At 45.0% G+C, this 24,611-nt stretch overlaps 1 protein-coding gene and 1 non-coding gene across 2 annotated transcripts in view; both read left to right on the top strand.

The window, feature by feature from the left end:
• Positions 1–5,514: 5,514 nt before the first annotated feature.
• Positions 5,515–5,621, top strand: LOC126189825 (U6 spliceosomal RNA). The gene has a single exon (XR_007538235.1). It is a non-coding gene; the product is annotated as a U6 spliceosomal RNA (small nuclear RNA).
• A 4,954-nt stretch (positions 5,622–10,575) lies between these two features.
• Positions 10,576–24,611, top strand: part of LOC126188685 (facilitated trehalose transporter Tret1-like) — a 39,202-nt gene continuing 25,166 nt past the window's right edge. Inside the window, exon 1 of the mRNA XM_049930292.1 lies at positions 10,576–10,788. Coding sequence (XP_049786249.1) covers positions 10,576–10,788 — 213 coding nt within the window. The remainder of the gene's footprint in view (positions 10,789–24,611) is intronic.

Here is a 24,611-nt window from a genome sequence, read left to right as displayed (position 1 = left end):
ACCTACAACGTGCTAACATGAGGAAAGTTTCCAACCGATTTCTCATACACAAACAGCAGTTGACCGGCGTTGCCTGGTGGAACGCTGTTCTGATGCCTCGTGTAAGGAAGAGAAATGCGTACCATCACGTTTCCGACTTTGATAAAGGTCGGATTGTAGCCTATCACGATTGCGGTTTATCGTATCGCGACATTGCTGCTCGCATTGGTCGAGATCCAATGACTGTTAGCAGAATATGGAATCGGTGGGTTCAGGAGGGTAATATGGAACGCCGTGCTCGATCCCAACGGCCTCGTATCACTAGCAGTCGAGATGACAGGTGTCTTATCCGCATGACGGTAACGGATCGTACAGCCACGTCTCGATCCCTGAGTCAACAGATGGGGACGTTTGCAAGACAACAACCATCTGCACGAACAGTTCGACGACGTTTGCAGCAGCATGGACTATGAGGTCGGAGACCATGGCTTCACGTATGCATCACAGACAGGAGCGCCTGCGATGGTGTACTCTACGACGATCCTGGGTGCACGAATGGCAAAACGTCATTTTTTCGGATGAATCCAGGTTCTGTTTACAGCATCGTGATGGTCGCATCCGTGTTTGGCGACATCGCGGTGAACGCACATTGGAAGCGTGCATTCGTCATCGCCATACTGGCGTATCACCTAGCGTGATGGTATGGGGTGCCATTGGTCACACGTCTCGGTCACCTCTGGTTCGTACTGAAGGCACTTTGAACAGTGGACGTTACATTTCAGATATGTTACGACCCGTGGCTCTACCCTTCATTCGATCCCTGCGAAACCCTACATTTCAACAGGATAATGCACGATCGCATGTTGCAGGTCCTGTACGGGCCTTTCTGGATTAAGAAAATGTTCGACTGCTTCCCTGGCCAGCACATTCTCCAGATCTCTCACCAATTGAAAACGTCTGGCCAATGGTGGCCGAGCAACTGGCTCGTCACAATACGCCAGTCACTACTCTTGATGAACTGTCATCCAAGCTCTGTTTGACTCAATGCCCAGGCGTATCAAGGCTGTTATTACGCCCAGAAGTGGTTGTTCTGGGTACTGATTTTTCATTCTCTATGCATCGAAATTGCGTGAAAATGTAATCACATGTCAGTTACAGTATAATATATTTGTCCAATGAATACCCGTTTATCATCTGCATTTCTTCTTGGTGTAGCAATTTTAATGGCCAGTAGTGTATGTTACAGGAAATGATAGTATGCCGGACTTGTAGGTGCTGTACTCGAAAACGCGTCCGAACTTATGCCAGCAAGACGTTTTAACCAAAATCCACCACAAATTCCTCGAACATAAACTTTGTTGAGTAATTGGAAGAAAGATAGGTCACAGCAGTCTACAAAAAGGGTAGCAGAAATAATGAGCAGAACTTCTGTTAAGCATCCCTGCATACACTATTTGTCGTAGATTAACCTCTTTGCTACACAGCATCAGTTCTGAAAACACCGATCACACGAAGCCAGACTGGCACTTTTCTTAGATGACGTTCTCAAATCCATGGAAAGTTGGGTAGATGCAGTATTTCTTGATTTAAGAACAACGTTTTTCTCAATAGTGCAATTCGCTTATTATCGAAAATATGATCGAACAGGGTATCAAGCGGACTTTGTGACTGGATTGAGAATTTCTTAGTAGGGAGAAAGTAGAATATTACCTTGGATGGAGAGTGCCCCCCGTGTAGTGTGTTTGGACCCTTGCTGTTCGTGTTATATGTTAAATAACAATAATATTAACGGTAACGTAAGATTTATCGCATATGATATGTATAACGAAATACTGTCTGAAAAACGCTGCATCTTCGTAAAAATTCAAAATGGTGCAAAAAGCGGCAACTAGCTTTAAACGTTCAGAGATGCAACATTGTGCAGTTCAAAAAACGAAAAACGTAGTATCTTACGAACACAATAGTCAACGAGTCACTGCTGGAGTTGGTCACCTAATACGAGTAACTGAGTTAAACATTTTGTAGGGATATGAAATCGAACGGTTGTAAGCGAAGCAGGCGATAGTCTTGGTAGAATGCTAGGCAAATGCAGTCAATCTACATCGGAGATTGCTTACAAAAGATTTTTGCAGTAGCCGGCTGCAGTGGCCGAGTGGTTCTAGGCGCTTCAGTTCGGAACCGCGTGACTGCTACGGTCGCAGGTTCGAATCCTTCCTCCCACACGGATGTGTGTGATGTCCTTAGGTTAGTTAGGTTTAAGTAGTTCTAAGTTCCGAGGGAGTGATGACCTCAGATGTTAAGTCCCATAGTGCTCAGAGCCATTTTTTGAATCGTGCAGTGCTTCTAAGAATATTGATTAAGTATTTGGGACCCATTCCAATAGGACTAACAGGGGATATTCAACGTATACAGAGAACAGCAGCACGAACAGTTACAGGTTCAACTGAGCAGTGGTAGCGTGTTAGGGAAATTCTGTAGAAACTGAACTAAGAGACGCCTGAACCCAGAAGCAAACTATTGTTGTGGTATCAGACGCCAAATGCGGCGTATTGACACCAAATGTTGCGGCATCAGACGCCAAATGCTGCATATTGACACCAAATGTAGAGGGTGAGTGCCAGGAGGTGCCGTATTAAAATTCGGCGAGAACTATCCAAATGATTTATTGTTTCCACTACATTGCTCTGTTCATCTCAGTCTGCATCACAAGGCCCCACATTGCTGAGGTAGCACCCCAGCGGCCTGTGCACACAACGCTGTGTCGAGCCGGCCTTGTATGCCAGCTGCAGAGTTCCAATTACATCAGGATGGCTGTCCTCATTTCTCCGCGCTGCTCCTCCAGGAGCCGTAGGCCAGCCCTGCTGCTGCTTCTTTCTCAGCTGGTGTATCTGGGAACGTGGCGGCAACGACTGCCACGATCCAGCGTCCGAATCTGTGGCCCCTTGCCTCGGAAGTCTCTGGCGTGTGTCAGGAGCCGAGACGACTGTCCGCGGTAGGGAGCCAAAGATTGGACCACCCTGGCTGCCTGCTGATCCTGCATAGGCCTCAGAAAGTCGAATCAACAACCTGTCGTGGACTGAGATGCTGTCGCCCGATCTGTTGCTGCGTGTAGCCCTGCAGAGTGACATGCCCCGCCATCCAGGAGAGCTGCCACCACTTGAATGACTCTCATTAGAAAACAACACCAATTTATACTCGGCTGCGTGCCTCTGTTTCGCTAACGCGTCACTTTGCGTCATGTATGCACCACACCCCGGTTGCACCAGTGGGGCCCCTTCTGCCTATAGCTTGCGCCTTGTGAACCGCTGCGTTTACTCTTTTCAGCAGTTCGACGGCCCTGTGGCTTCCATTCCACTTCACAACCGCTGGTCAGCGTAACTTACTGCAATCCTGCCCACACCTGGCTGTAACTTGGGCTCAGAATATCGCACAAAACTAACTTTCCCTATACCAAACGGTGGTGCCGCTACATTATTCAGAGGAAGCCTATGTACAAAGGTTTAGGAAACACTTTAGACAATGAATCTAGGAATGTATTACAACTGCCTACTATCGCTTCCATAGAGATCGAACTACAAGATCAGACTAATTACTTTGCACGCAGAGGGGTTTAAGCAATGTTGTGTCACGAGTTATCATTTTAACCATGATATCTTGACAGCAGCGTCCATGTGGTTTGTCTTTTTGAACGAAGTTAAATGTTATGGGAGCTCTGTCTTTCATTAATATGAGTTTACTGGAGGAGAACTCTGCCACTGCATTCACCTCCCTCAGTAAATCGCGTCCTATAATCAAGACAGCAATAATATTTGGCACAGCTAGGCAGCTGCATTCAATTGCGCCGTTACTGAGATCCATTTTAACTTTGTACTCGTATGTAGTCTGATGCAACAAGAGCGTCCTCCGACCGTATCTAATATCCCACAGTCCACCACGGCGAAGGTCGGCAACATTGCTCCTTCCTGCAGATTCCTGAAAAAAGCCGCGGAGATAGCATTCACACTCGCAGCAATCCCTAAAATATTAAACTCTCCAGTGCTGACATTGATAGATGCTTGTAGTACGTTTGTGGGATTTCAGTTACAAGGTTGATCATCTTGCAATAATTCACCCATAATGTCAGCTCCATCATTGTAACAGATCATTTTAATTTCATTTTCACAGCCTCATTTACTCCTGATAACCAGCCTTCTAGGCTAAAGTTAACCACATCTATTTTAATGGCACTTGGTTCATTGGTGTAGACTGCTCATTAATTACGTGAGTGATAGCTGTGGGGTGGCTGCTCTAATCGTTACTTGCTTCGTTAGCTTTCGGTTGGTTTCGGTTTGTCTGCCAGTGTGAGGGTCCTAGACATTGCTGGTACCCGTTATTGTAACAACTATCATGTCGTTTGCTTCGGTACTTGTTCCCATTGTTACCCCTGCTGCCATTTCGTGGTCTGCTCACATTATTAAACATACCAATAGAATCTCCTTGTTGTTTATTATTAGTGTTCTGTTGCAACTGGTAGTCCTGAATGTCACGGTTAGAATAATTTGGCATGCTTCGACCATTGTGCCCCCTGATGTTGACACCTCTCGCTTTGACGTCTTCCATTAGCATATCAAACAGCATTTACTGTACACAAAAATTCTTCAAAATTAATGTCATTGACATATAGTATCTTCCCAGGATGTGAAGTGGCATCTTTGTTTTTAGTGTTCTTACAAGGTGTTTTAGAGATCTCTTCTGACAGATACTTGGTTTTGTTATGATATCTCTCAAAGTTCTTTCACAGGGTACCTAGACATGTATTGTATGCAAGATAAACAATCAAACGACGATCCAGTCTGCTGTCGACTGTGTCCATATAATTCACATAAAAATTCACTATGCTAATACTGCTAGACTACGAAATGAAAATGCCCATCTACTGCTAATAAATATTCTTCACACCCACAGAATAACCACCGGACACAGAAATGGAACTGTACATCTCACTTTCCTTAGACACCCGTGTGGTCATCAGATCGCATTACAGACCTTTACCAGCCCACACATCAAAACGGATTTAGTTTTGACATCAGTTCATCTCCAGTAACTGTGCATGAAAAAGAAACACAGAATTAGTCACTTGCACTAAACATAAATTCAGTACCCGTAAAAGAAAATTTTTCAGACAAATTATTGTAATATGAAGACAAGTCCGAAAGAACAGATACCATCTCCACATAGTTAAGGCTAACTGGCCATTGACCTTCTTCTTCTGTGGTGGATGCACATGCATTGCCCGAACTCTTATGGGACTCGGTAAGATTGTCTGACGCGAGTAATGAGTGTAATGGGCAGGGGCACTACGAATGTATTGTGTGGACATTAAGTAGGGAATGTTGATCTCACAGGGAGCGTGCAAGGGATAAATCCTTGCAGTCGCACTTTCCTCTGTGTCCTCGGTGGCTCAGATGGCGCACCTCTTCACTAGCTCCGAGGTGATGTGCTTGCCTCCCAAGTGCCCTTTCGAGATTCGCTGAAAGCCAGACTCTTAATTATTTTGTACTCGTTCGGCGGTACATATACTAAAATTGGAACGATACAGAGAAGATTAGCATGGCCCCTGCGCAAGAATGACATGCAAAAAGCCGGTGCGGTAGCTTAGTGTGTTCCGCCAGACAGGCGGTGGCCCTCTGTAATAAAAAAACTGAGTAAAGGAATCAACGATCAACTTGAACGTTTGTCTTGTGACGTCCGCCCAGACCAAACGCAACGAACAAAAAAAAAAAAAAGAAAAAAAGAAAAAAGATGGATAGAGCGTCTGCCATGTAAGCTGGAGATCTGGAGATCCCGGGTTCTAGTCCTGGTCGGGACACACATTTTCAACTGTCCCCGTTGATGTATATCAACGCCTGTCGACAGCTGTTCACGAATTCAAATACGCATTTTGTCACTGGTGGCTAAGTTAAAACATTTCCTGTTATTTCTTTCTTTATTCAGTGTTACGTATTGTATTTGGTGTTGTATTTTGCAGTGCTGAACAATCTGTCTTAAAATCCACCCATCTAAACTCGTCGTATAGCATATTGGGAAGATCAAGTGAATGTCCTCAACAAGTGTCGACTGGCATTATCTCGGCCAAGAGGTAAAAAGTTTTAGTCCCGCAGTCATCGGAATTCGTGATGAGTCGCCACGCTTGTAGTACTGATTTGTTGCGATTAACTTAGCTTCTCCCTGACACCATATCCTCGTAGAATTTCTGAAACTGGTCTATATGATTAAAAATAACTTGATAAGATTTTAATTGAAATCCAGGTTCACCATTATTCTGTGGTGAGCACCTATTTATTCTCCAGTTCTTGCTTAATATACAGAACAAAAATTCATCTCCATTATTTTGCTGCCATGTTCCCCAGTACGCAGTCCAAGAAATTCTTTTCTGATAATGTCTCTGGTTCACAACACTGTCACTTAACGATATCTCTGATTCTTACGTACGCTATAGCACTTAGAAAATATAACGCACAGTCCACCGTTTTGCCACACCGCGGCTGCAGCGCTGCAGTCGGGCGTTCCGCGCATGCGCACTGGGTACCTACATCTGTTGTCTACGCACTGACGCCATTACAGTCTGATTCTTCCTTGTTTACGTTGTGCACAGAGTGTTTAGGATGCCTCCGATAATCGTGAGTCCCGCCGACTGCGAAGTACGGGCTGTTATAAGATTTCTTTGTGCTAAAGGCCTAAAAGAGATCGATATTCATCGTGAGATCTGTGCAGTTTACGGAGAAAACATTATGAGTGATGGAATGGTAAGAAAGTGGGTGAGAGCATTTAAAGATGGCCGTACAAATGTGCATGACGAACAACGGAGTGGGCGTCCTTCGGTCGTTAATGAAAGTTTGGTGCAGGAAGTGGACAAGGTGTGAGAAAACAGACGCTTTACTTTTTCCTCCTTGCGGGATGACTTTCCTAATGTTTCTCGTAGTGTTTTGTATGGCATTGTGACCAAGCACTTGAATTAACGATAATTGTGCGCACGTTGGTTGCCGAAAATGTTTATGAATGTGCACAAAACCAAACGTTTAGACAGTGCATTGACTTTCCTTGAGCGGTACCACAACGACGGTGATCATTTCTTAGGCCAAATTATTGCGGGCGATGAAACATGGTTGGCCTACGTCACACCAGAATCAAAGCAACAGTCCATGGAATGGCGGCATTCAGATTCACCCAGAAAAGTAAAAATGGTTCAGATGGCTCTGAGCACTATGGGACTTAACTGCCGTGGTCATCAGTCCCCTAGAACTTAGAACTACTTAAACCTAACTAACCTAAAGACATCACACACATCCATGCCCGAGGCAGGATTCGAACCTGCGACTGTAGCGGTCTCGCGGTTCCAGACTGCAGCTCCTACAATCGCACGGCCACTTCGGCCGGCCAGAAAAGTAAAGTTTAAGCAAACAATTTCTGCCTGGAAAATCATGTGCACAGTTTTTTGGGACAGAAAAGGAGTATTGCTTGTGGATTTCTGCCTCGTAATGAGACAATCAATGCAGCATCTTACTGTAAGTCATTGCACAATCTGCGGCGTTCAATTCAGAACGTAAGACGTGGCAACTTGAGCAAGGGCATCGTTTTGCTGCAAGACAATGCCCGTCCGCATGTGGCGAATCAGACCAAAGATCTCATCACATCTTTTCGATGGGAAACTCTAGATCATCCTCCGTACAGCCCCGATCTTGCGCCTAGTGACTACCATCTGTTCCTGCACTTGAAGAAACCCCTGGGCGGTCAGCGTCATCAGGACGATGACGAAGTCAAAACAGTGGTGATGCAGTGGTTAACAAGTCAGGCGGCAGACTTCTATCAGGAGGATATTCAAAAACTGGTACAACGTTATTACAAGTGCCTCAATATTGACGGAAATTATGTAGAAAAGAATTTTAAGGTACAGGCTTTCATGTAAAAATAATATTATTGAGATATCTTAGCACGCCTTTTTTTAATTTCAAAACGGTACTTACTTAAAAAACACGCCTCGTACATTACTAAGAGCTTCAGTCTTGGTCAGTCCTTACCCATACACAAGCAGTTACTCGGCTTGGCATTAACTGATAGAATTGTTGCATGTTCTCCTGAGGGATATCGTGCCGAATTCTGTCCAATTTGCGCCTTAGATGTCAAAATCCCGAAAAGGGCTGGCGAAGGTAGGGTTTGGCAAGCACAAAGAGATGCAGAAGAAATTCTTGCCGTGTGCAGGCAGACATTATATCGCTGAAATGTAAGCAGAAGATGGCTTGTCATGGAGGGCAACAAAACTGGGCGTAGAATACTGTCGACTTACACCTGCGTTGTAAGGGTTCCACGAATGTCAACCAAAAGGATCCTGCTATGAAAAGAAATGGCACTGAAGGCCATCACTCCCCGATGTCGGGCCATATGTCGAGCGACAGTCGGGTTGGTATTCCACTGCCGTCCAAGGTGTCTGCAGACGTCATCGTCGCTGTTCATCGGGGCGCAGTTCGAAGCGCGACTCGTCACTGGGCACAGTTCTAGTCCAGTGCGTAAGATTACAAGCCAAAAACGTGTCTGGATACGCCTGGAACAGGTACCAACCTAACTATCGATTGCCACGTGGCTCGACAATCATGAGTGATGGGGAGAGGTGCTACTTCTTTTCATAGTAGGACCCCTTTGGTCGATATCCTCGGAAACCTTACAGAACAGTGGTACGCCGACGATATCTACGCCCCGTTTCGTTGCCCTTCATAGCAAACCATCCTGAGCTTACGTTTCAGCGAAACCCTAACTTGGTCAGCAATGCCACCGGATTTCTCTCCAGTTGAGAACATATGGAGCATTATGGACAGGGCTCTCCAGCCAGCCCGAGATTTTGACGATATAACGCGCCATTGGAGCGAATTTGACACGCTATCTCTCAGGAGAACATCCAATAACTCTATCGATCAGTGCCAATCCGAATAACTGTTTACATAAGGACCAGGAGAAGGACCAATGTGTAATTGGGCTGCTCGATTTGCGAAGCTCCTTTTCTTGAATAGATCACCCAGTATCTCTGAAATTATAATACTGTTATGTAAAAGGTTAAATACTCGTGAGACGCTACTGTGATGGAAGAGAAGGTCGTAACACCCTAATCAGGTCAGGTTAAAGGAACGAATACACTACTGGCCATTAAATTTGCTATACCGTGAAGATACGTGCTACAGACGCGAAATTTAACTGACAGGAAGAAGATGCTGTGATATGCAAATGATTAGCTTTTCAGAGCATTCACACAACGTTGGCGCACTACGTGCTGACATGAAGAAGATTTTCAACCGATTTGTCATACTCAAACAGCAGTTGACCGGCGTTGCCTGGTGAAACGTTGTTGTGATGCCTCGTGTAAGAAGGAGAAATGCGTACCATCACATGATGAAGGTCGGATTGGAGCCTATCGCGATTGCGGTTTATCGTATCGCGACATTGCTGCTCGCGTTGGTCGCGATCCAAAGACTGTTTGCAGAATATGGAACGGATGGGTTCAGGAGGGTAATACGGAACGCCGTGCTGGATCGTATCACGAGCAGTCGAGATGACAGGTATCTTATCCGCATGGCTGTAACGGATCGTGCAGCCACGTCTCGATCCTTGTGTCAACAGATGGGGACGTTTGCAAGACAACAACCATCTGCACGAACAGTTCGACGACGTTTGCAACAGCATGGACTATCAGCTGGGAGACTATGGCTGCAGTTACCCTTGACGCTGCATCACAGACAGGAGCGCCTGCGGTGGTGTACCCGACGACGAACCTGGGTGCACGATTGGCAAAACGTCATTTTTTCGGATGAATCCAGATTCTGTTTACTGCATCATCATGGTCACATTCGTGTTTGGCGACATGGCGGTGAACGCACATTGGAAGCGTGCATTCGTCATCGCCATACTGGCGTATCACCAGGCGTGATGGTATGTTAGCATTGACAGCACTTTGAACAGTGGACGCTACATTTCAGATGTGTCACGACCCGTGGCTCTACCCTTCATTCGATCCCAGTGAAATCCTTCATTTCAGCAGGATAATGCACGACCGCATGTTGCAGGTCCTGTACGGGCCTTTCTGGATACAGAAAATGTTCGACTTCTGCCCTGGGCAGCACATTCTCCAGATCTCTCACCAATTGAAAACGTCTGGTCAATGGTGGCCGAGCAACTGGCTCGTCGCAATACGCCAGTCACTACTCTTGATGAACTGTGGTATCGTGTTGAAGCTGCATGGGCAGCTGTACCTGTACACGCCATCCAAGCTCTGTTTGACTCAATGCCCAGGCGTATCAAAGCCGTTATTATGGCCAGAGGTGGTCGTTCTGGGTACTAATTTCTCAGGATCTATGCACCCAAATTGCGTGAAAATGTAATCTCATGTCAGTTGTAGTATAATATATTTGTCCAGTGAATACCCGTTTGTCATATGCATTTCTTCTTGGTGTAGCAATTTTCAATGGCCAGTATCGTAAATACAATAAATAAATGACACTGTGTGTACCAGTGGCTGCGGGTGAGTGACTGCAGGGTGTTCCCACAGCGACTCTGACGTACCTGATGAGCGGCATGGTCTCCGGCTGGGCGTCGCCCATCCTGCCGCGCCTGCAGGAGCCGGGGTCGTGGCTGCCGCTGACTGCGGACGAAGCCTCCTGGATCATCTCCTGCCTCACCATATCGACCGTGCTTCCCAAAATAGGGGTGCCCTTCATCGTCGACGTCGTCGGCCGCAAGCGGCTGCTCATCGCATCCGCGCTGCCGGTGTTTGTTAGCTGGATCATGGTCTGTACTGAATTCAGTATCTCTTTTCAGTTTGGGGACTAAGGCAAGACTGTCACTTTTTACAAAGGTATTCTTTGTGGAATTTATTTCACATAAATTTGTAGATAGAATTGCCGTGAAAATGTGAAGAAATCAAGGAGAAATTGGGAAAGGGAATTAATATTAAGAGTGAAGATATAAAAACCTTTATATCTGCTCATGAGATTGTCGTTCTGTGAGAGACGTTAAAAGAATTGAAAGAGCAGTTCATGGGAATGAATTACGTCTTGAAAGGAAGCTGAAAGTTGCATGTCTATTTGCACTTTCATTTTTTGCACACAGTAGTTTTGCTTTCCTTAAGTAGCTAGTTTATCTTTGCAATGCTTTGCGAGTTTAATACTGTGGTTAAATTCTATTAGCCGGAGGAATCAATTTAAGCTCTCCCTTTGTGTCTTCAGCGATAAATTTATTAGTGGAGACACAAAGAGCTAGCTCAAAGAGTTGTCTTTGGAGGCCTGTTTGGACCATCAGCCTATGGGAAACGTTCATGTGTGTGGGACCACCAGGCGTTACACACTAACGCGACAAAGAAACTGGTATAGGCATCCGTATTCAAATACAGAGATATGTAAATAGGCTGAATACGGCACTGCGCTCGGCGACGCCTATATAAGACATCAAGTGCCTAGTGCAGTTGGCAGATCGATTACTATTGTTACCGTGGCAGGTTATCAAGATTTAAGGGAGTTTGAAGATGGTGTTATAGTAGTCCCACGAGCGATGGGACACAGCACCACCGAAATAGCGATGAAGTGGAGATTTTCCCGTATGACCATTTAACGAGTGTACCGTGAATATCAGGAATCGGCTAAACATCAAATCCCCGACATCGCTGCGGCAGGAAAAATGTCCCGCAAGAATGGGACCAATGACGACTGAAGAGAATCGTTCAACGTGACTGAAGTGCAATCCTTCCGTAAATTTCCTCAGATTTCAATGCTGAACCGTCAACAAGTGTCAGCGTGCGACCCATTCAACGAAACATCATCGATATGGGCTTTCGGAGCCGAAGGTCCACTCGTGTACCCTTGATGACTGCACGGCACAAAGCTTTGCGCCTCGCCTGGGCCGTCAACGCCGACATTTTACTGTTGATGACTGGAAACATTTTCCTTGGTCGGACGAGTCACGTTTCAAATTGTATCGAGCGGATGGACGTGTCCGGATATGGAGACAAACTCGTGAATCCATGGACCCTGCATGTCAGCAGGTGACTGTTCAAGCTGGTGGAGGCTTTGTAATGGTGTGGGGCGTGTGCAGTTGGAGTGACCCCTGATGTGTCTAGGTACGCCTCTGACAGGTGACACGCACATAAGCATCATTTCTGATCACCTGCATCCATTCACGTCCAGTATGCATTCCGACGGACTTGGGAAATTCCAGCAGAACAATGCGGCACCCCACACGTCCAGAATTGCTACAGAGTTGCTCTAGGAACACTCTTCTGAGTTTAAACGCTTCCGCTGGCCGCAACGCTCCCCGGACATGAATATTATTGAGAATATCTCGGATGCCTTGCATCGTACTGATCTCCACGCCGTTGTATTCTTAAACGGATTTATGGACAGCCGTGCAGGCTTCATGGTGTCAGTTCCCTCCAGTACTACTTCAGACTCTAGTCGACTCCATGCCACGTCGTGTTGCGAAACTTCTGCGTGTTTGCGGGGGCCCCACACGATAATAGGCAGGTGTACCAGTGTCTTTGGCTCTTCAGTATAGTTTCGAATGAGTTTTCGCCATTCTGTTCCCTGTTTTTTGTTTGGGAGGAAGTCTCGTCTGATCCGTTTCTCGCTTCTTTCCGTTATCGATGCGAGGTGGTTCGGAGTTTCTACGGTGAAGATTATGCGTCAGATTTTTTCAGTTAATTGCCGTGGCATCTATGGCTACGTAAAGATGATTCCAGATGTTCGTTCTAAATATTCGCACAGACTATACTGCAATCTCATTGAGTTCAGACCTTGCAGTTGTGTCCTACCTTGAAGTACACCGCAGGTTCATAGTTTCTTTCACTTTTTTATGAAATGGAACTTGCAGGAATAGCACTTCTGGAACAAAGGATTTAGCGAAGAGGTGCTTAGCCACAGCGCGATGGACTGTTTCCAGAATGAATTTTCACTCTGCAGCGGAGCGATGCGCTGATATTGTAAGATTTCTATAAAAATGTATCTGTAAATGAAAACCCTGAATATCCTTTTTCAAAAACTAACTCCTAGTGTAACGTTTGCTTCAGATATCGTATTCAGCTGCTAAACATTACTGACTGTTGGTTGGCTCTGTGTTGCGCATATGAACAGAATCTTGAAACAGAAACATTAACTCACTGAAGTACTAAATTTGAAATAATGAAAACAAATCTAACCAAAGTAACAAATTTCGTACTCAGTGAAAAGCATTTAACTGAAACTCAGTGGTGAAGTACATAATGAAAGCTGCGTGACATGAAATGCAATTCCTGACTTGAAATGTCCACAAAAATAAAATACTGCTCCAGGCTGAATAAAAATAACTGATTGGCATTACGTACACCGTTCATTGCAAATTAATCGCCGGCCGGAGTGGCCGAGCGTTTCTAGGCGCCTTAACTTGAGGGAACAGCAGTATCTAGAGTTGGAAGATGTAGCTGATCTTTCTCCCGTCTGGTAACTAGTTACGGACGTGCAAGTTGCCTTAGTGACACAGAACTGATTGCAGTCGTGTCATAACAACTGCACAGCGAAAAACTATGCGAGTCCAAAACCTGCGATTTTCAATTATATATGCATAGAATAAAAGCAGCATGGGGTGCAGTTTTACTTTCCTTATTGAAGAACGTTATACAGCAGCGCAGCAAATGACTTAACTTTAAACTTCCTGCTTTCCTTGAATCAAACATAGATGCGAACTCGATTTTCTGCTGGTTGCAGCGAAAGATCTTATTCTTTTAGTCTTCGGAAAATCGTAAAGACTTGGACACGATCTTCTTGCATGGAATTCAGGCACTTCCTGCGGATGAACGCATAAGGTTTCAAATACTTCTATAGATGGTTTATGGATACAATTTCTAAATAAAGCGATGATTTCGAACACTTAGATTACCAGTCGTAATTCGCAGTCGAAACTCACTGCAAATTCTTCGCACAAAGAGCAACGAGTTACTCAACTTCGAATTATCGCAATAAATGCAAGTAATAACACGAACATCACCACCTCATTATTAAACTGCGATGTGATACTTACAATTTGAAATAATCAGTTTTTTTAATCAGTAATTCCCCTGCACCAGTTTGAGAACAATTTCCTAGCCAAAAAACACGCAAATCCAAAATATAAGGGGGGTTTTACTTTTTATGCCTCAAGTAAATTTTTTTTCGAAATACTACTTCAGTAACTTTGTTTGGTTTACGTACAGTAAGTGCTATCAGCAGCGTGGCTGATGACTCGATTTTCATCTTTCTGCTTTCCTTGAATCAAACCTACATGTAGCCGAGCAGTTTTAGGTGATACAGTCTGGAACCGCGCGACCGCTACGGTCGTAGGTTCGAATCCTGCCTCGGGCATGGATGTGTGTGATGTCCTTAGGTTAGTTAGGTTTATGTAGTTCTAAGTTCTAGGGGACTGATGACCTCAGAAGTTAAGTCCCATAGTGCTCAGAGCCATTTGAACCATTTGAAACCTACGTGTAAACACAATTACTTGCGTTTCACGGCGAGAAGTCTGCCGTAAAAGAGTCTACGACAAGGAACTGCGGCAGTGAGTCTCAACAACGCATCTCAGTGCTTACTCTCCTTCGCAAGAGGAGTGCTGTAACTTGAGCTAAACATGTAGATCATGTGTGTGTGTGTGTGTGTGTGTGTGTGTGTGTGTGATTTTTTTTTATTTTTTTTTTTTTTTATAGTTGTCCCACTTCAGCCAGCCTTCAATTCATATTGTATCATTCACTGACAGACATAGACCCATGATTCGCATATAATATATACAGTGCCTGTAAACACATTACGTACATCACTATTTGCTCTCATCACTGTCACGCCAGCTGCTAATTCAATATGGAACACGTATTATTGATGCCTCCAGAAAACTTTTGTGGTGTGTGCTGCTTACATCGCGTAAGTTTTGTCAAAGTGATGATATTCACTAACTTAAAGTTGTTCCGTGAATTTTATTAATGGTCCACAAACAAAATACGCTGTGTCAGACAAGTCGTATGGCTGTAGGTACTTAACCCCCAACCGTGCACAGCCAGACCGGGTAGCTAGTCTAGTATAAATTTAAATGTTTGTAAGCTTTTTCTGAAGTATTTGTCTGATCTGTAGTCTTTTACAGAAGTGAAACTTGGGCGATAAGCAGTTCAAACAAGAGAAGAATAGAAATTTTTGAAATGTGGTGCTTCTGAAGAATGCTGAAGATGAAATGGGTAGATCAATTAACAAATGAGGAGGTACTCAATCGAACTGGGGACAAAGAAGTTTACAGTATAACTTGACTAAGAGAAGGGATTGGTTGATTGGACACGTCCTGGGGCATCAAACAATTGACAGTTCGCTAATGGAAGAAAACTGGGAGATAAAAATCAAAGGGGGAGAGCAATGCTTGAAAACAGAAAGCAGGTGGAAATAAATACAGTTTGTAGAAGTTATGCACAACGAATAGGCTTGCACAGGCTTGCAAAGGATGACTAGCATGAAGAGCTCCATCAGACAAATCTTCGAACTGAAGAGCTCGACAAAAACAAGGGATCTACACAGAGAAAGCAATAGAAGACTTCACAAATGGCATGATAGCAGAACTAAAAATTTTACTCTTGGTATATTCTGTGACCTTACCAGAATCTTTGATTGTGAGAATGGGCGACCACTAGGTGGGGGCAAGATGGAACACTTGCCCTCCCCCATGAAATCTGGAGTACAGCGTTTTATTTAATTTAAAAAAATCTGGTTCACTTCTAATACGGAGTGGATAACCATTAATTATCAAGGATACAAGAAGTTTTGTGCCTTGACTACAAAATTTAATTATTGTGGTATAACATGTCTCGAAACTGACCAACTCATTTGTATCAAAAAAGGCAATTTTAGCTTCTCGCCCACTCTCTGTATAAGTTCCTGTAGACGCTAATTATTGTGTGGATCCCAAAATTCTGCTTGGCACATTAAAGCATTAAGTCGTTAATGGGATCCCTCTTGCGTAAACGGAATCGTAACAGAAAACAGAGGTTCTCAGTGACAGACTGTGTCTCAGGTATGGAACTATCCTCGTAAAAGGAGAACATAACATATGGAGTGCAGCGATGATCGGTACTGGGCCCACTCTTATTTCTAAGGTACATAATGATCTTCCAAAGACTGTAATATTTGTTGGTGACATAGGCATACTAACTGAATGATGCTTATTACACTAATCAGCCAGAACATTATGACCACTTGCCTAATAGCCGGTATGTCGACAGAGATAAGCAAGGAAGCAATGCCTTGGTAGGTCGTTGGAACGAGTTGGCACCACGTTTGCAAACACAAATGACCAAATTCCCATTAATTGCTGGAGGGGGAGGATTTTCCCAGCTGTGTTTGATCGGGTTCAAATCTCGTCAGTTGTGGGGGGAGGGGCTGCACATCAATTGGAACACGTCACGGTGTTCCTCGAACCACTCCATCACACTCGTGGCCTTACGACATGGCGCATTATCTTGTTGAAAAATGCCACCGCCACCAGGAAACATGATCGTCATGAAGGGACGTACGTCGCCTGCAGCGATAGATACTCTTTGGCCATCATGGTGCCTTGTACGATCACCACTGTATGCCCAGGTGAATGTTCTCCAGAGCATAATGGAGCCGCCGCCAGCTTGTCTCCTTCCCGCAGTGCAGCTGTCAAGGAACTGTTCCTCTGGAAGACGATGGATTTGTGCCCTCCCATTAGAGACGGAGGATCCGCTCCTGAACTGATTCATAGATTTGAATCTTTCAAAGGAGTGAACAATCAGTGATTCAGAAAAAAAGAACGGTAGCTCCAAACGTTTACCACAGCAGAGAGAGAGAGAGAGAGAGAGAGAGAGAGAGTCGGAGCAGATCAGTGGGGCCTTCGCTGGTCAGAGCACACTGCACGCCACACAACACAGCCAGCGCTGGCCTCTGCCCTGCTTCTGCCTTGGCTGCCTGCATTGTGCAGTGCCCCATTGGATTTTGTGTTTCACATATGCCGTGCCCTCTCTGTGCTTCCTCTGCCGCATGCAGTGTCTGGCGCAGCTTAACTTAGCATCGCACTCCGTCGGCGATCATTTCAGTCGCACGTCCTGCCCTCTGGGCAGTTGATGCGAGCAACAGGACAGAGAGCCTCCTAGCGGAGAACATAATAACTACTTGCAACAACCTGCTCGCAAGAGAACGATTTGTCTCGGAGAGGGTTACTGGTGGCCGTTCACCGCTCCCCCCACCCTCGGAACTCGCCCGCTCAACGCTCATCCCACCGTTCTCGACTCTAGCCAGAGCGTTGAACAAAGCAACTCAGGTGTCACTCTGGTCTCTGCGGTCTTAGCTCACGCAGTAATTCAGCTCGGGGCTCGACCTGCTTGACTCAGCGCCTCTGCATCGGAGTTCGTCTCTACTGGATATTGTTCTTCGTAGTAATACCGCTATGTGTATTACATTATTATGTTATGTATACATCATTTGTTTTTATTTTATTTTTATTAGTTTAAACTGATCAGATTAGGTTCCTGACGACTCCTCTTACTATAGGATTTTTATTATGGACACTCGAATTTACGCTTTAATTATGAGCGAACCGATAAAGGTATTGCAAAATGTGATACATCAATATTTTCCTTGTTTTATTCTGCGTAAGGCTATATGCAGCACTTTAGTCTTACAGTCAATTTTTTTTTCTTATTCTGGTACGGATTTTGCGATTTTAGGCGTCTTCGGAAGGAAACGTTCACTTTAAAAATATATGGCTTGCGATGTATTTGTACGAGGTTAATGAAATTATAATACATTATAGCCAAATATATTGTTAATGTAAATCTCAAGTTACAACATTTTCCGATCACCCAAAAAACCACGATAGTGCAAAATAAATCAATAATCAAAAACTTTGTCATATCGTGGAAATTTCAATAAACAATACAAAATTCTTAATCATTATCTGTGTTACTTCAAAATAGGACCAAATAAGATCAAAATACAGGTATAGTACTGGAATAAACCAAGTTTAAAGGGCAATGTGCCTTCCATTTATTTTCTATTGTGAATGAGTGGTGAGTCATGAAAAAGAGCTAGTTCATTTCAGGGAGTGAACAGTTCTGATCCGATCTTTGAAAAGAACAGTTTTGCCCATCTCTACCTCCCATCGGCAGGATGGAGGAGGTATCGTGATTCATCAGACCTTGCAACACTCTCCTACTGCACCAACGTCCAGAGCCTATGGCCACCTGGCCATTTCAGTCGCTGTTGCCTATGTCGTGGTGTTAGCATTGGCACATGCATGGGTCGTTGGCTGTGGAGGCCCATCGTTAGGAGTGCTCGGTGCATTATGTGTTCAGACACACTTGTACTCTTCCTAGCACTAAATTCTGAAGATAGTTTCGCCGCAGTTCGCCGCCTGTCCTGTGGTACCAGTCTGCCCAGCCTACGGCGTCCGATATCTGTAATGAGAGGTGGCCATCCAACACCACAACGTCTGGACGTGGCTTCACCTTGGTTTCGCCACGTGTTGAAGACAACTCACCGCAGCACTCCTCATGCACCCGACAAGTCGTACAGTTTCCGAAATGCTTGTGCCGAGCCTCCGGGCCATTACAATTTACCCTCGGTCAAACAACGATAGAGCGAGCACCTTCCCCATTCTACACACAGACAGCACGCTCACTGATACTACATGCACCGTGCTTGTGTCTAACTAGCAGTCATTCCTTGTCAAGCGACGCTGCTATCTCCTGTACGGTTTTACGAGGGTGAGTTAAATGAAAACCTTAAATATTTTTTTAAATATTATTTATCGTTCAGAAGTGGTTCTAAGCTGTATCACTTTTCAACATAATCTCCCTCACGCTCAATGAAAGTCCTCCAGCGCTTACAAAGCGCATAAATTCCTTTAGAACAAAATTCTTTTGGTAGTCCGCGCAACCACTCATGCACCGCGTGGCGTACCTTTTCGTCAGAACGGAACTTCTTTCCTCCCATTGCGTCTTTGAGTGGTCCAAACATATGGAAATCACTTGGTGATGGGGAATGGCGCCACTCCTTGCTCGCTCTCTTCGTTTCCGGTTGGTTGGAAGTGATCCCAGGATTCTTGCAAGGAAGTCATCACCTCGTTGAAAGCGCCGAAGAAGTTCTTCATAAGCATCAACACGTCGTTCACTCTTATCAGGAGTCAGCTGGCGTGGCACCCATCTCTCAGACACTTTGTGAAACTGGAGCACATCATGCACAATGTGGTGTGCTGACCCATGACTAATCTGTAAACATTCTGCAGTGTTATTCAGTGTCACTCTGCGGTTTTCCTTCACTATGGCTTCAACTGCTGCAATGTTCTGTGGAGTCACAACTCGTTGTGCGTGACCTGGACGAGAAGCATATTCCACTGAAGTCACGCCATTTGCGAACTTCCTACTCCATTCGTAGATTTGCTGCTGTGACAAACATTCATCACCGTACTGAACCTCCATTCGTCGATGAATTTCAATGGGTTTCACAGCTTCACTACGCAAAAACCGAATAACAGAACGCTGTTCTTCCCTGGTGCAAGTCGCAAGTTGGGCGGCCATCTTTATACTGATACTGCGACGGTATGTTTGCATCTGCACTATGCCGCCACCTACAGGCCATTCTGCACGCTGTTTGTAGCATGCTTACCAACTTACAGGATAACGGCGCGAAATTTCGATTTGTTATTACAATTTTAAGGTTTACATTCGACTCACCCTCATATATTGATTGCATGTTTGTAATCATAATGTTCTGGGTGATCAGTGTAAATTGCACTCTCAATTTAATCACAGTTTTGATTTCTTTAGATTACGAAATGGTCTTTGCACACTTTTTCGCAAAGAAAAGTAATGGGCAGCTAGTGCAAGCTCTCGCCGGCCGCAGTGGCCATGCGGTTCTAGGCGCTTCAGTCTGGAACCGCGCGACCGCTACGGTCGCAGGTTCAAATCCTGCCTCTGGCATGGATGTATGTGATGTCCTTAGGTTAGTTAGGTTTAATTATTTCTAAGTTCTAGGGGACTGATGACCTCAGATGTTAAGTCCAATAGTGCTCAGAGCCATTTGACCCATTTGCAAGCTCTCCCAGTCATCTCTCTCTGAGACACTCCTGAAGTAATGTGTTTCACCTCTGGCGAGTTCAACTTGCTTTCAGCCAATGAGAGTAGCGTGCTGTCAAGTTGTCCATGTGGCTGAGAGTGTTTGAGTTGGTGTTCTATTCCCCACGCCAAAGCGAGGAAGTCGAAGCAGTTTGGAGGTGGTAGTTCCAGTTCTAGAGATCTTCTGGTGACACTGCTCCAGTTATTTGCAGAGGCTGCTAGTAGTCAACAATTAATACAATTAAGTCATGTGATACTCGTTTTGACACATGTATTTTTCAAACTTTCCGAATGCTGAACTGATGATGAACTGCAAACGCGATCTTCTATCTAGTCACGCGATGTTGCACAAGCACAGAGGTAGTTTATTCTCCATAAAATGGAAGTTTATTACAGGATCTTGTCGTACTTACTCAATCCGATGCATTATCGTCATTCTTTCCTACATTTTAGATTATTCATTGTCTTACTGGGATAGGGGTACAGAAAACATCTACACTACTGGCCATTAAAATTACTACACCAAGAAGAATTGCAGATGATAAACGGGTATTCATTGGACAAATATATTATACTAGAACTGACATGTGATTACATTTTCACGCAATTTGGCTGCATAGATCCTGAGAAATCAGTACCCAGAACAACCACGTCTGGCCGTAATAACGGCCTTGATACGCCTGGGCATTGAGTCAAACAGAGCTTGGATGGCGGGTACAGGTACAGCTGCCCATGCACCTTCAACACGATACCACAGTTCATCCAGAGTAGTGATTGACGTATTGTGACGAGCCAGTTGCTCGGCCACCATTGACTAGACGTCTTCAATTGGTGAGAGATCTGGCGAATGTGCTGCCCAGGGCAGCAGTCGAACATTTTCTGTATCCAGAAAGGCCCATACAGGACCTGCAACATGCGGTCGTGCATTATCCTGCTGAAATGTAGGGTTTCGCACGGATCGAATGAGGGGTAGAGCCACGGATCGTAACACATCTGAAATGTAACGTCCACTGTTCAAAGTGCCGTCAATGAGAACAAGAGGTGACTGAGACGTGTAACCAATGGCACCCCATACCATCACGCCCGGTGATTTGCCAGTAATGCGATGACGAATACACGCTTCCAATGTGCGTTCACCGCGATATCGCCAAACACGTATGCGACCATCATGATGCTGTAAACAGAACCTGGATTCATTCGAAAAAATTACGTTTTGCCATTCGCGCACCCAGGTTCGACGTTGAGTACACCATCGCAGGCGCTCCTCTCTGTGATGCAGCGTCTAGGGCAACCCCAGCCATGGTCTCCAAGCTGATAGTCCATGCTGCTGCAAACTTCGTCGAAATGTTCCTGCAGATGGTTGTTGTCTTGCAAACGACCCCATTTGTTGACACAGCGATCGAGACGTTGCTGCACGATCCGTTACAGCCATGCGGATAAGATGCCTGTCATCTCGACTGCTAGTGATACGAGTCCGTTGGGATCCAGCACGGCGTTCTGTATTACCCTCCTGAACCCACCGATTCCATATTCTGTTAACAGTCATTGGATCTCGACCAACGCGAACAGCAATGTCGCGATACGATAAACCGCAATTGCAATAGGTTACAATCCGACCTTTATCGAAGACGGAAACGTGATGGTACGCATTTCTCCTCCTTACACGAGGCATCACTACAACGTTTCACCAGGCAACGCCGGTCGACTGCTGTTTGTGTATGAGAAATCGGTTGGAATCTTACCTCATGTCAGCAAGTTGTAGGTGTCGCCACCGGCGCCAACCTTGTGTGAATGCTCTGAAAAGCTAATCATTTATATATCACAGCATCTTCTTCGCGTCGGTTAAATTTCGCATCAGTAGCACGTTATCTTTGTGGTGTAGCGATTTTAATGGCCAGTAGTGTAATTTTACGACTGCTAGAAATTCGATTCAAGTCCATGTGTATTGCGATTCTCAAGCAGTGCATGTTCCTGTTAGCCCACTTTCAAGTTGATACAGAGTATCAGCTAACTATTACAGTCCTTCATGTCTGTTCTCCCAAGCCATTTATTTAATTTTCGTATGCAATACTGATGCACGGTTTGTGTAGCGCCATATTAAGCACACCTGCTGGCAACATCGCCTTTGTCTATTCAATGATTATTCATGGTACGGAGAATGAAAAATCTCAGTCATGAAGCTCTCTCCTGCGTTATCAGTAATAAATATCCCGTCCTATTGCGTGACTACACCGAGGTGATAAGTCATGGGATAGCGATATGCACATATACAAAATGGTGGTAGTACTGTGTACACAAGGTATAAAAAGCACAGTGCACTGGCAAGCTGTCATGTATACTCAGCTCATTCATGTGAAAACGTTTCCGACGTGATTACGGCCGTACGACGGGAATTAACTGAACGCGGAATGGTAGTTGGAGCTAGATAGATGGGACATGCTATTTCGGAAATAGTTTCCGAGATCCACAGTGTCAAGAATGTGCCGAGAATACCAAATTTCAAGCGTACCTCTTATCACGGATATCGCACTGGCCAATAGCCATCACATAACGACCAGGAGCAGCGGCATTCGTATAGAATTGTCAGTGCTAACAGACAAGCAACACTGCGTGAAATAACCACAGAAATCAATGTGGGACGTACGACGAACGTATCCGTTAGGACAGTACGACGAAATCTGACGTTAATAGGCTATGACAGCAGACGACCCACACGAGAGCATTTGCTAATAGTACAACGTAACCTTCGACGACTCTCCTGGGCTCGTGACCATATTGGTTGGAATCTAGGCGACTGGAAAACCGTGGTCTGGTCCGATGAGCTGGTAAGAGTCCGCCTCCGGTAGCTGAGTGGTCAGCGCGACAGAATGTCAATCCTCAGGGCCCGGGCTCGATTCCCATCTGGGTAGAAGATATTTGTACGCTCAGGGACTGAGTGTTATGTTGTCCTAATCATCATCGTTTCATCCCCATCGACGTGCAGGTCGCCGCAGGTGGCGTCAACTCGAAAGACCTGCACCCGGCGAACGGTCTACCTGACGGGAGGCCCTAGCCACACGACGGTTTTTTAGCTGGTAAGAGCTGGTGGTAGGGTTCGAGGGTGGCCCAGACCCCAAGTTGTCAACAAGGCACTGAGAAAACAGCTGGTTGCTTCATAATAGTGTGGGCTGTGTATACGTGGAACGGATTGTATCCTCTCTTCCAACTGATCCGATCATTGGCTGAACATTGCTATATTCGGCTACTTGCAGACCATTTTCAGTCATTTGCGAGGGAATTTTGATGGATGACAATGCGCTATGTCGCCGTGCAACAATTGTTCGCTATTGGTTTGTAGAACGTTCTGGACAGTTCCAACGAATGGTTTGGACACCCAGATCGCCCAGCTGAATCCCATCTAACATTTATGGGACGTAATCGAGAGGTCAGCTCGTGCAGAAAATCCTGCGTAGGCAACAATTTCACAATTACAGACGGCTGTAGAGGCTGCATTCTGTATATGCAACATTGCTCAGTGTTTCTGCAGGGGATTTCCAACGACTTGTGGAGTCCATGCCACGTCGAGATGCTGCCGAGAATATCAAGTTTCAGACATACCTTTCACCACGGACAATACAGTGGCCGACAGCCTTCACAACTTCGGGCAAAAGCAGGTCCGACACGACATTAGAAGGTATCTCATGACTTTTGTCACGTCAGTGTAATTTTGATTGTAGGCACTGTCTCCAGAATGTGCATTTATGTAACACCATAATAACTTGTTCAGGACAGGGTAGTGAGGCCTTCAGCTTTTTAAATATGAAACGTCCCCTTAGAACAATTTATACATATGAAATGTCCACTTAGAACAATTGTACAAGACTGTGCTTAACCTGGCACACAATAATTTTAGCGCAACGCAATCTGACTATCTAAAAATCCCTGCAAAAGAATGGCCCTGACAAACATTAAACTATACCTTTTACAAATCACTTACCTCACAAAAATCTTCGCTGCTCGAACTACTGCAATACGGCGAGCGCCACTACTGCCAGCTAAATAAAAGATTCAAACTACTGAAGGCACTAACTACTGATAGGGATAGTTAGCAAATGAAAGATTTTAATAGAGAACAAACACTGTATTTACCTTAATATTCATAATTAACATCCAGTATTACAAAACTCCGCCATCTCTCTCCCCACATCCACCACTGCTGGCGGCTCACCTCCAACTGCCCAACGCTATCTGCTGTTCACATCCAGCTATAGCAGTTCATGACAACAATGGCAGGCAACAATGCAAACTAGCGACATACTGCACACAGCACAGCCAGTGATTTTCATACAGAGAGCGCTACGTAACGTTGCCAATAAGAAAACATAAACATCAAACTTACATAAAGAAAACTTAAACAGCCTACTTACATAGCCCCCATGCTCCCCACAAAAAATTTTACAAATGTTTTTGGCCAGTGGCCAATAATGATTTGATAAAATTTTTCATAATTACACTAACAAAGATATCC

The sequence above is a fragment of the Schistocerca cancellata genome, chromosome 5 (assembly GCF_023864275.1).
Source record: "Schistocerca cancellata isolate TAMUIC-IGC-003103 chromosome 5, iqSchCanc2.1, whole genome shotgun sequence".
Lineage (NCBI taxonomy): Eukaryota > Metazoa > Arthropoda > Insecta > Orthoptera > Acrididae > Schistocerca > Schistocerca cancellata.
Note: the sequence above shows the minus strand (reverse complement) of the source record. Positions and strands in the feature narration are given on the sequence as shown.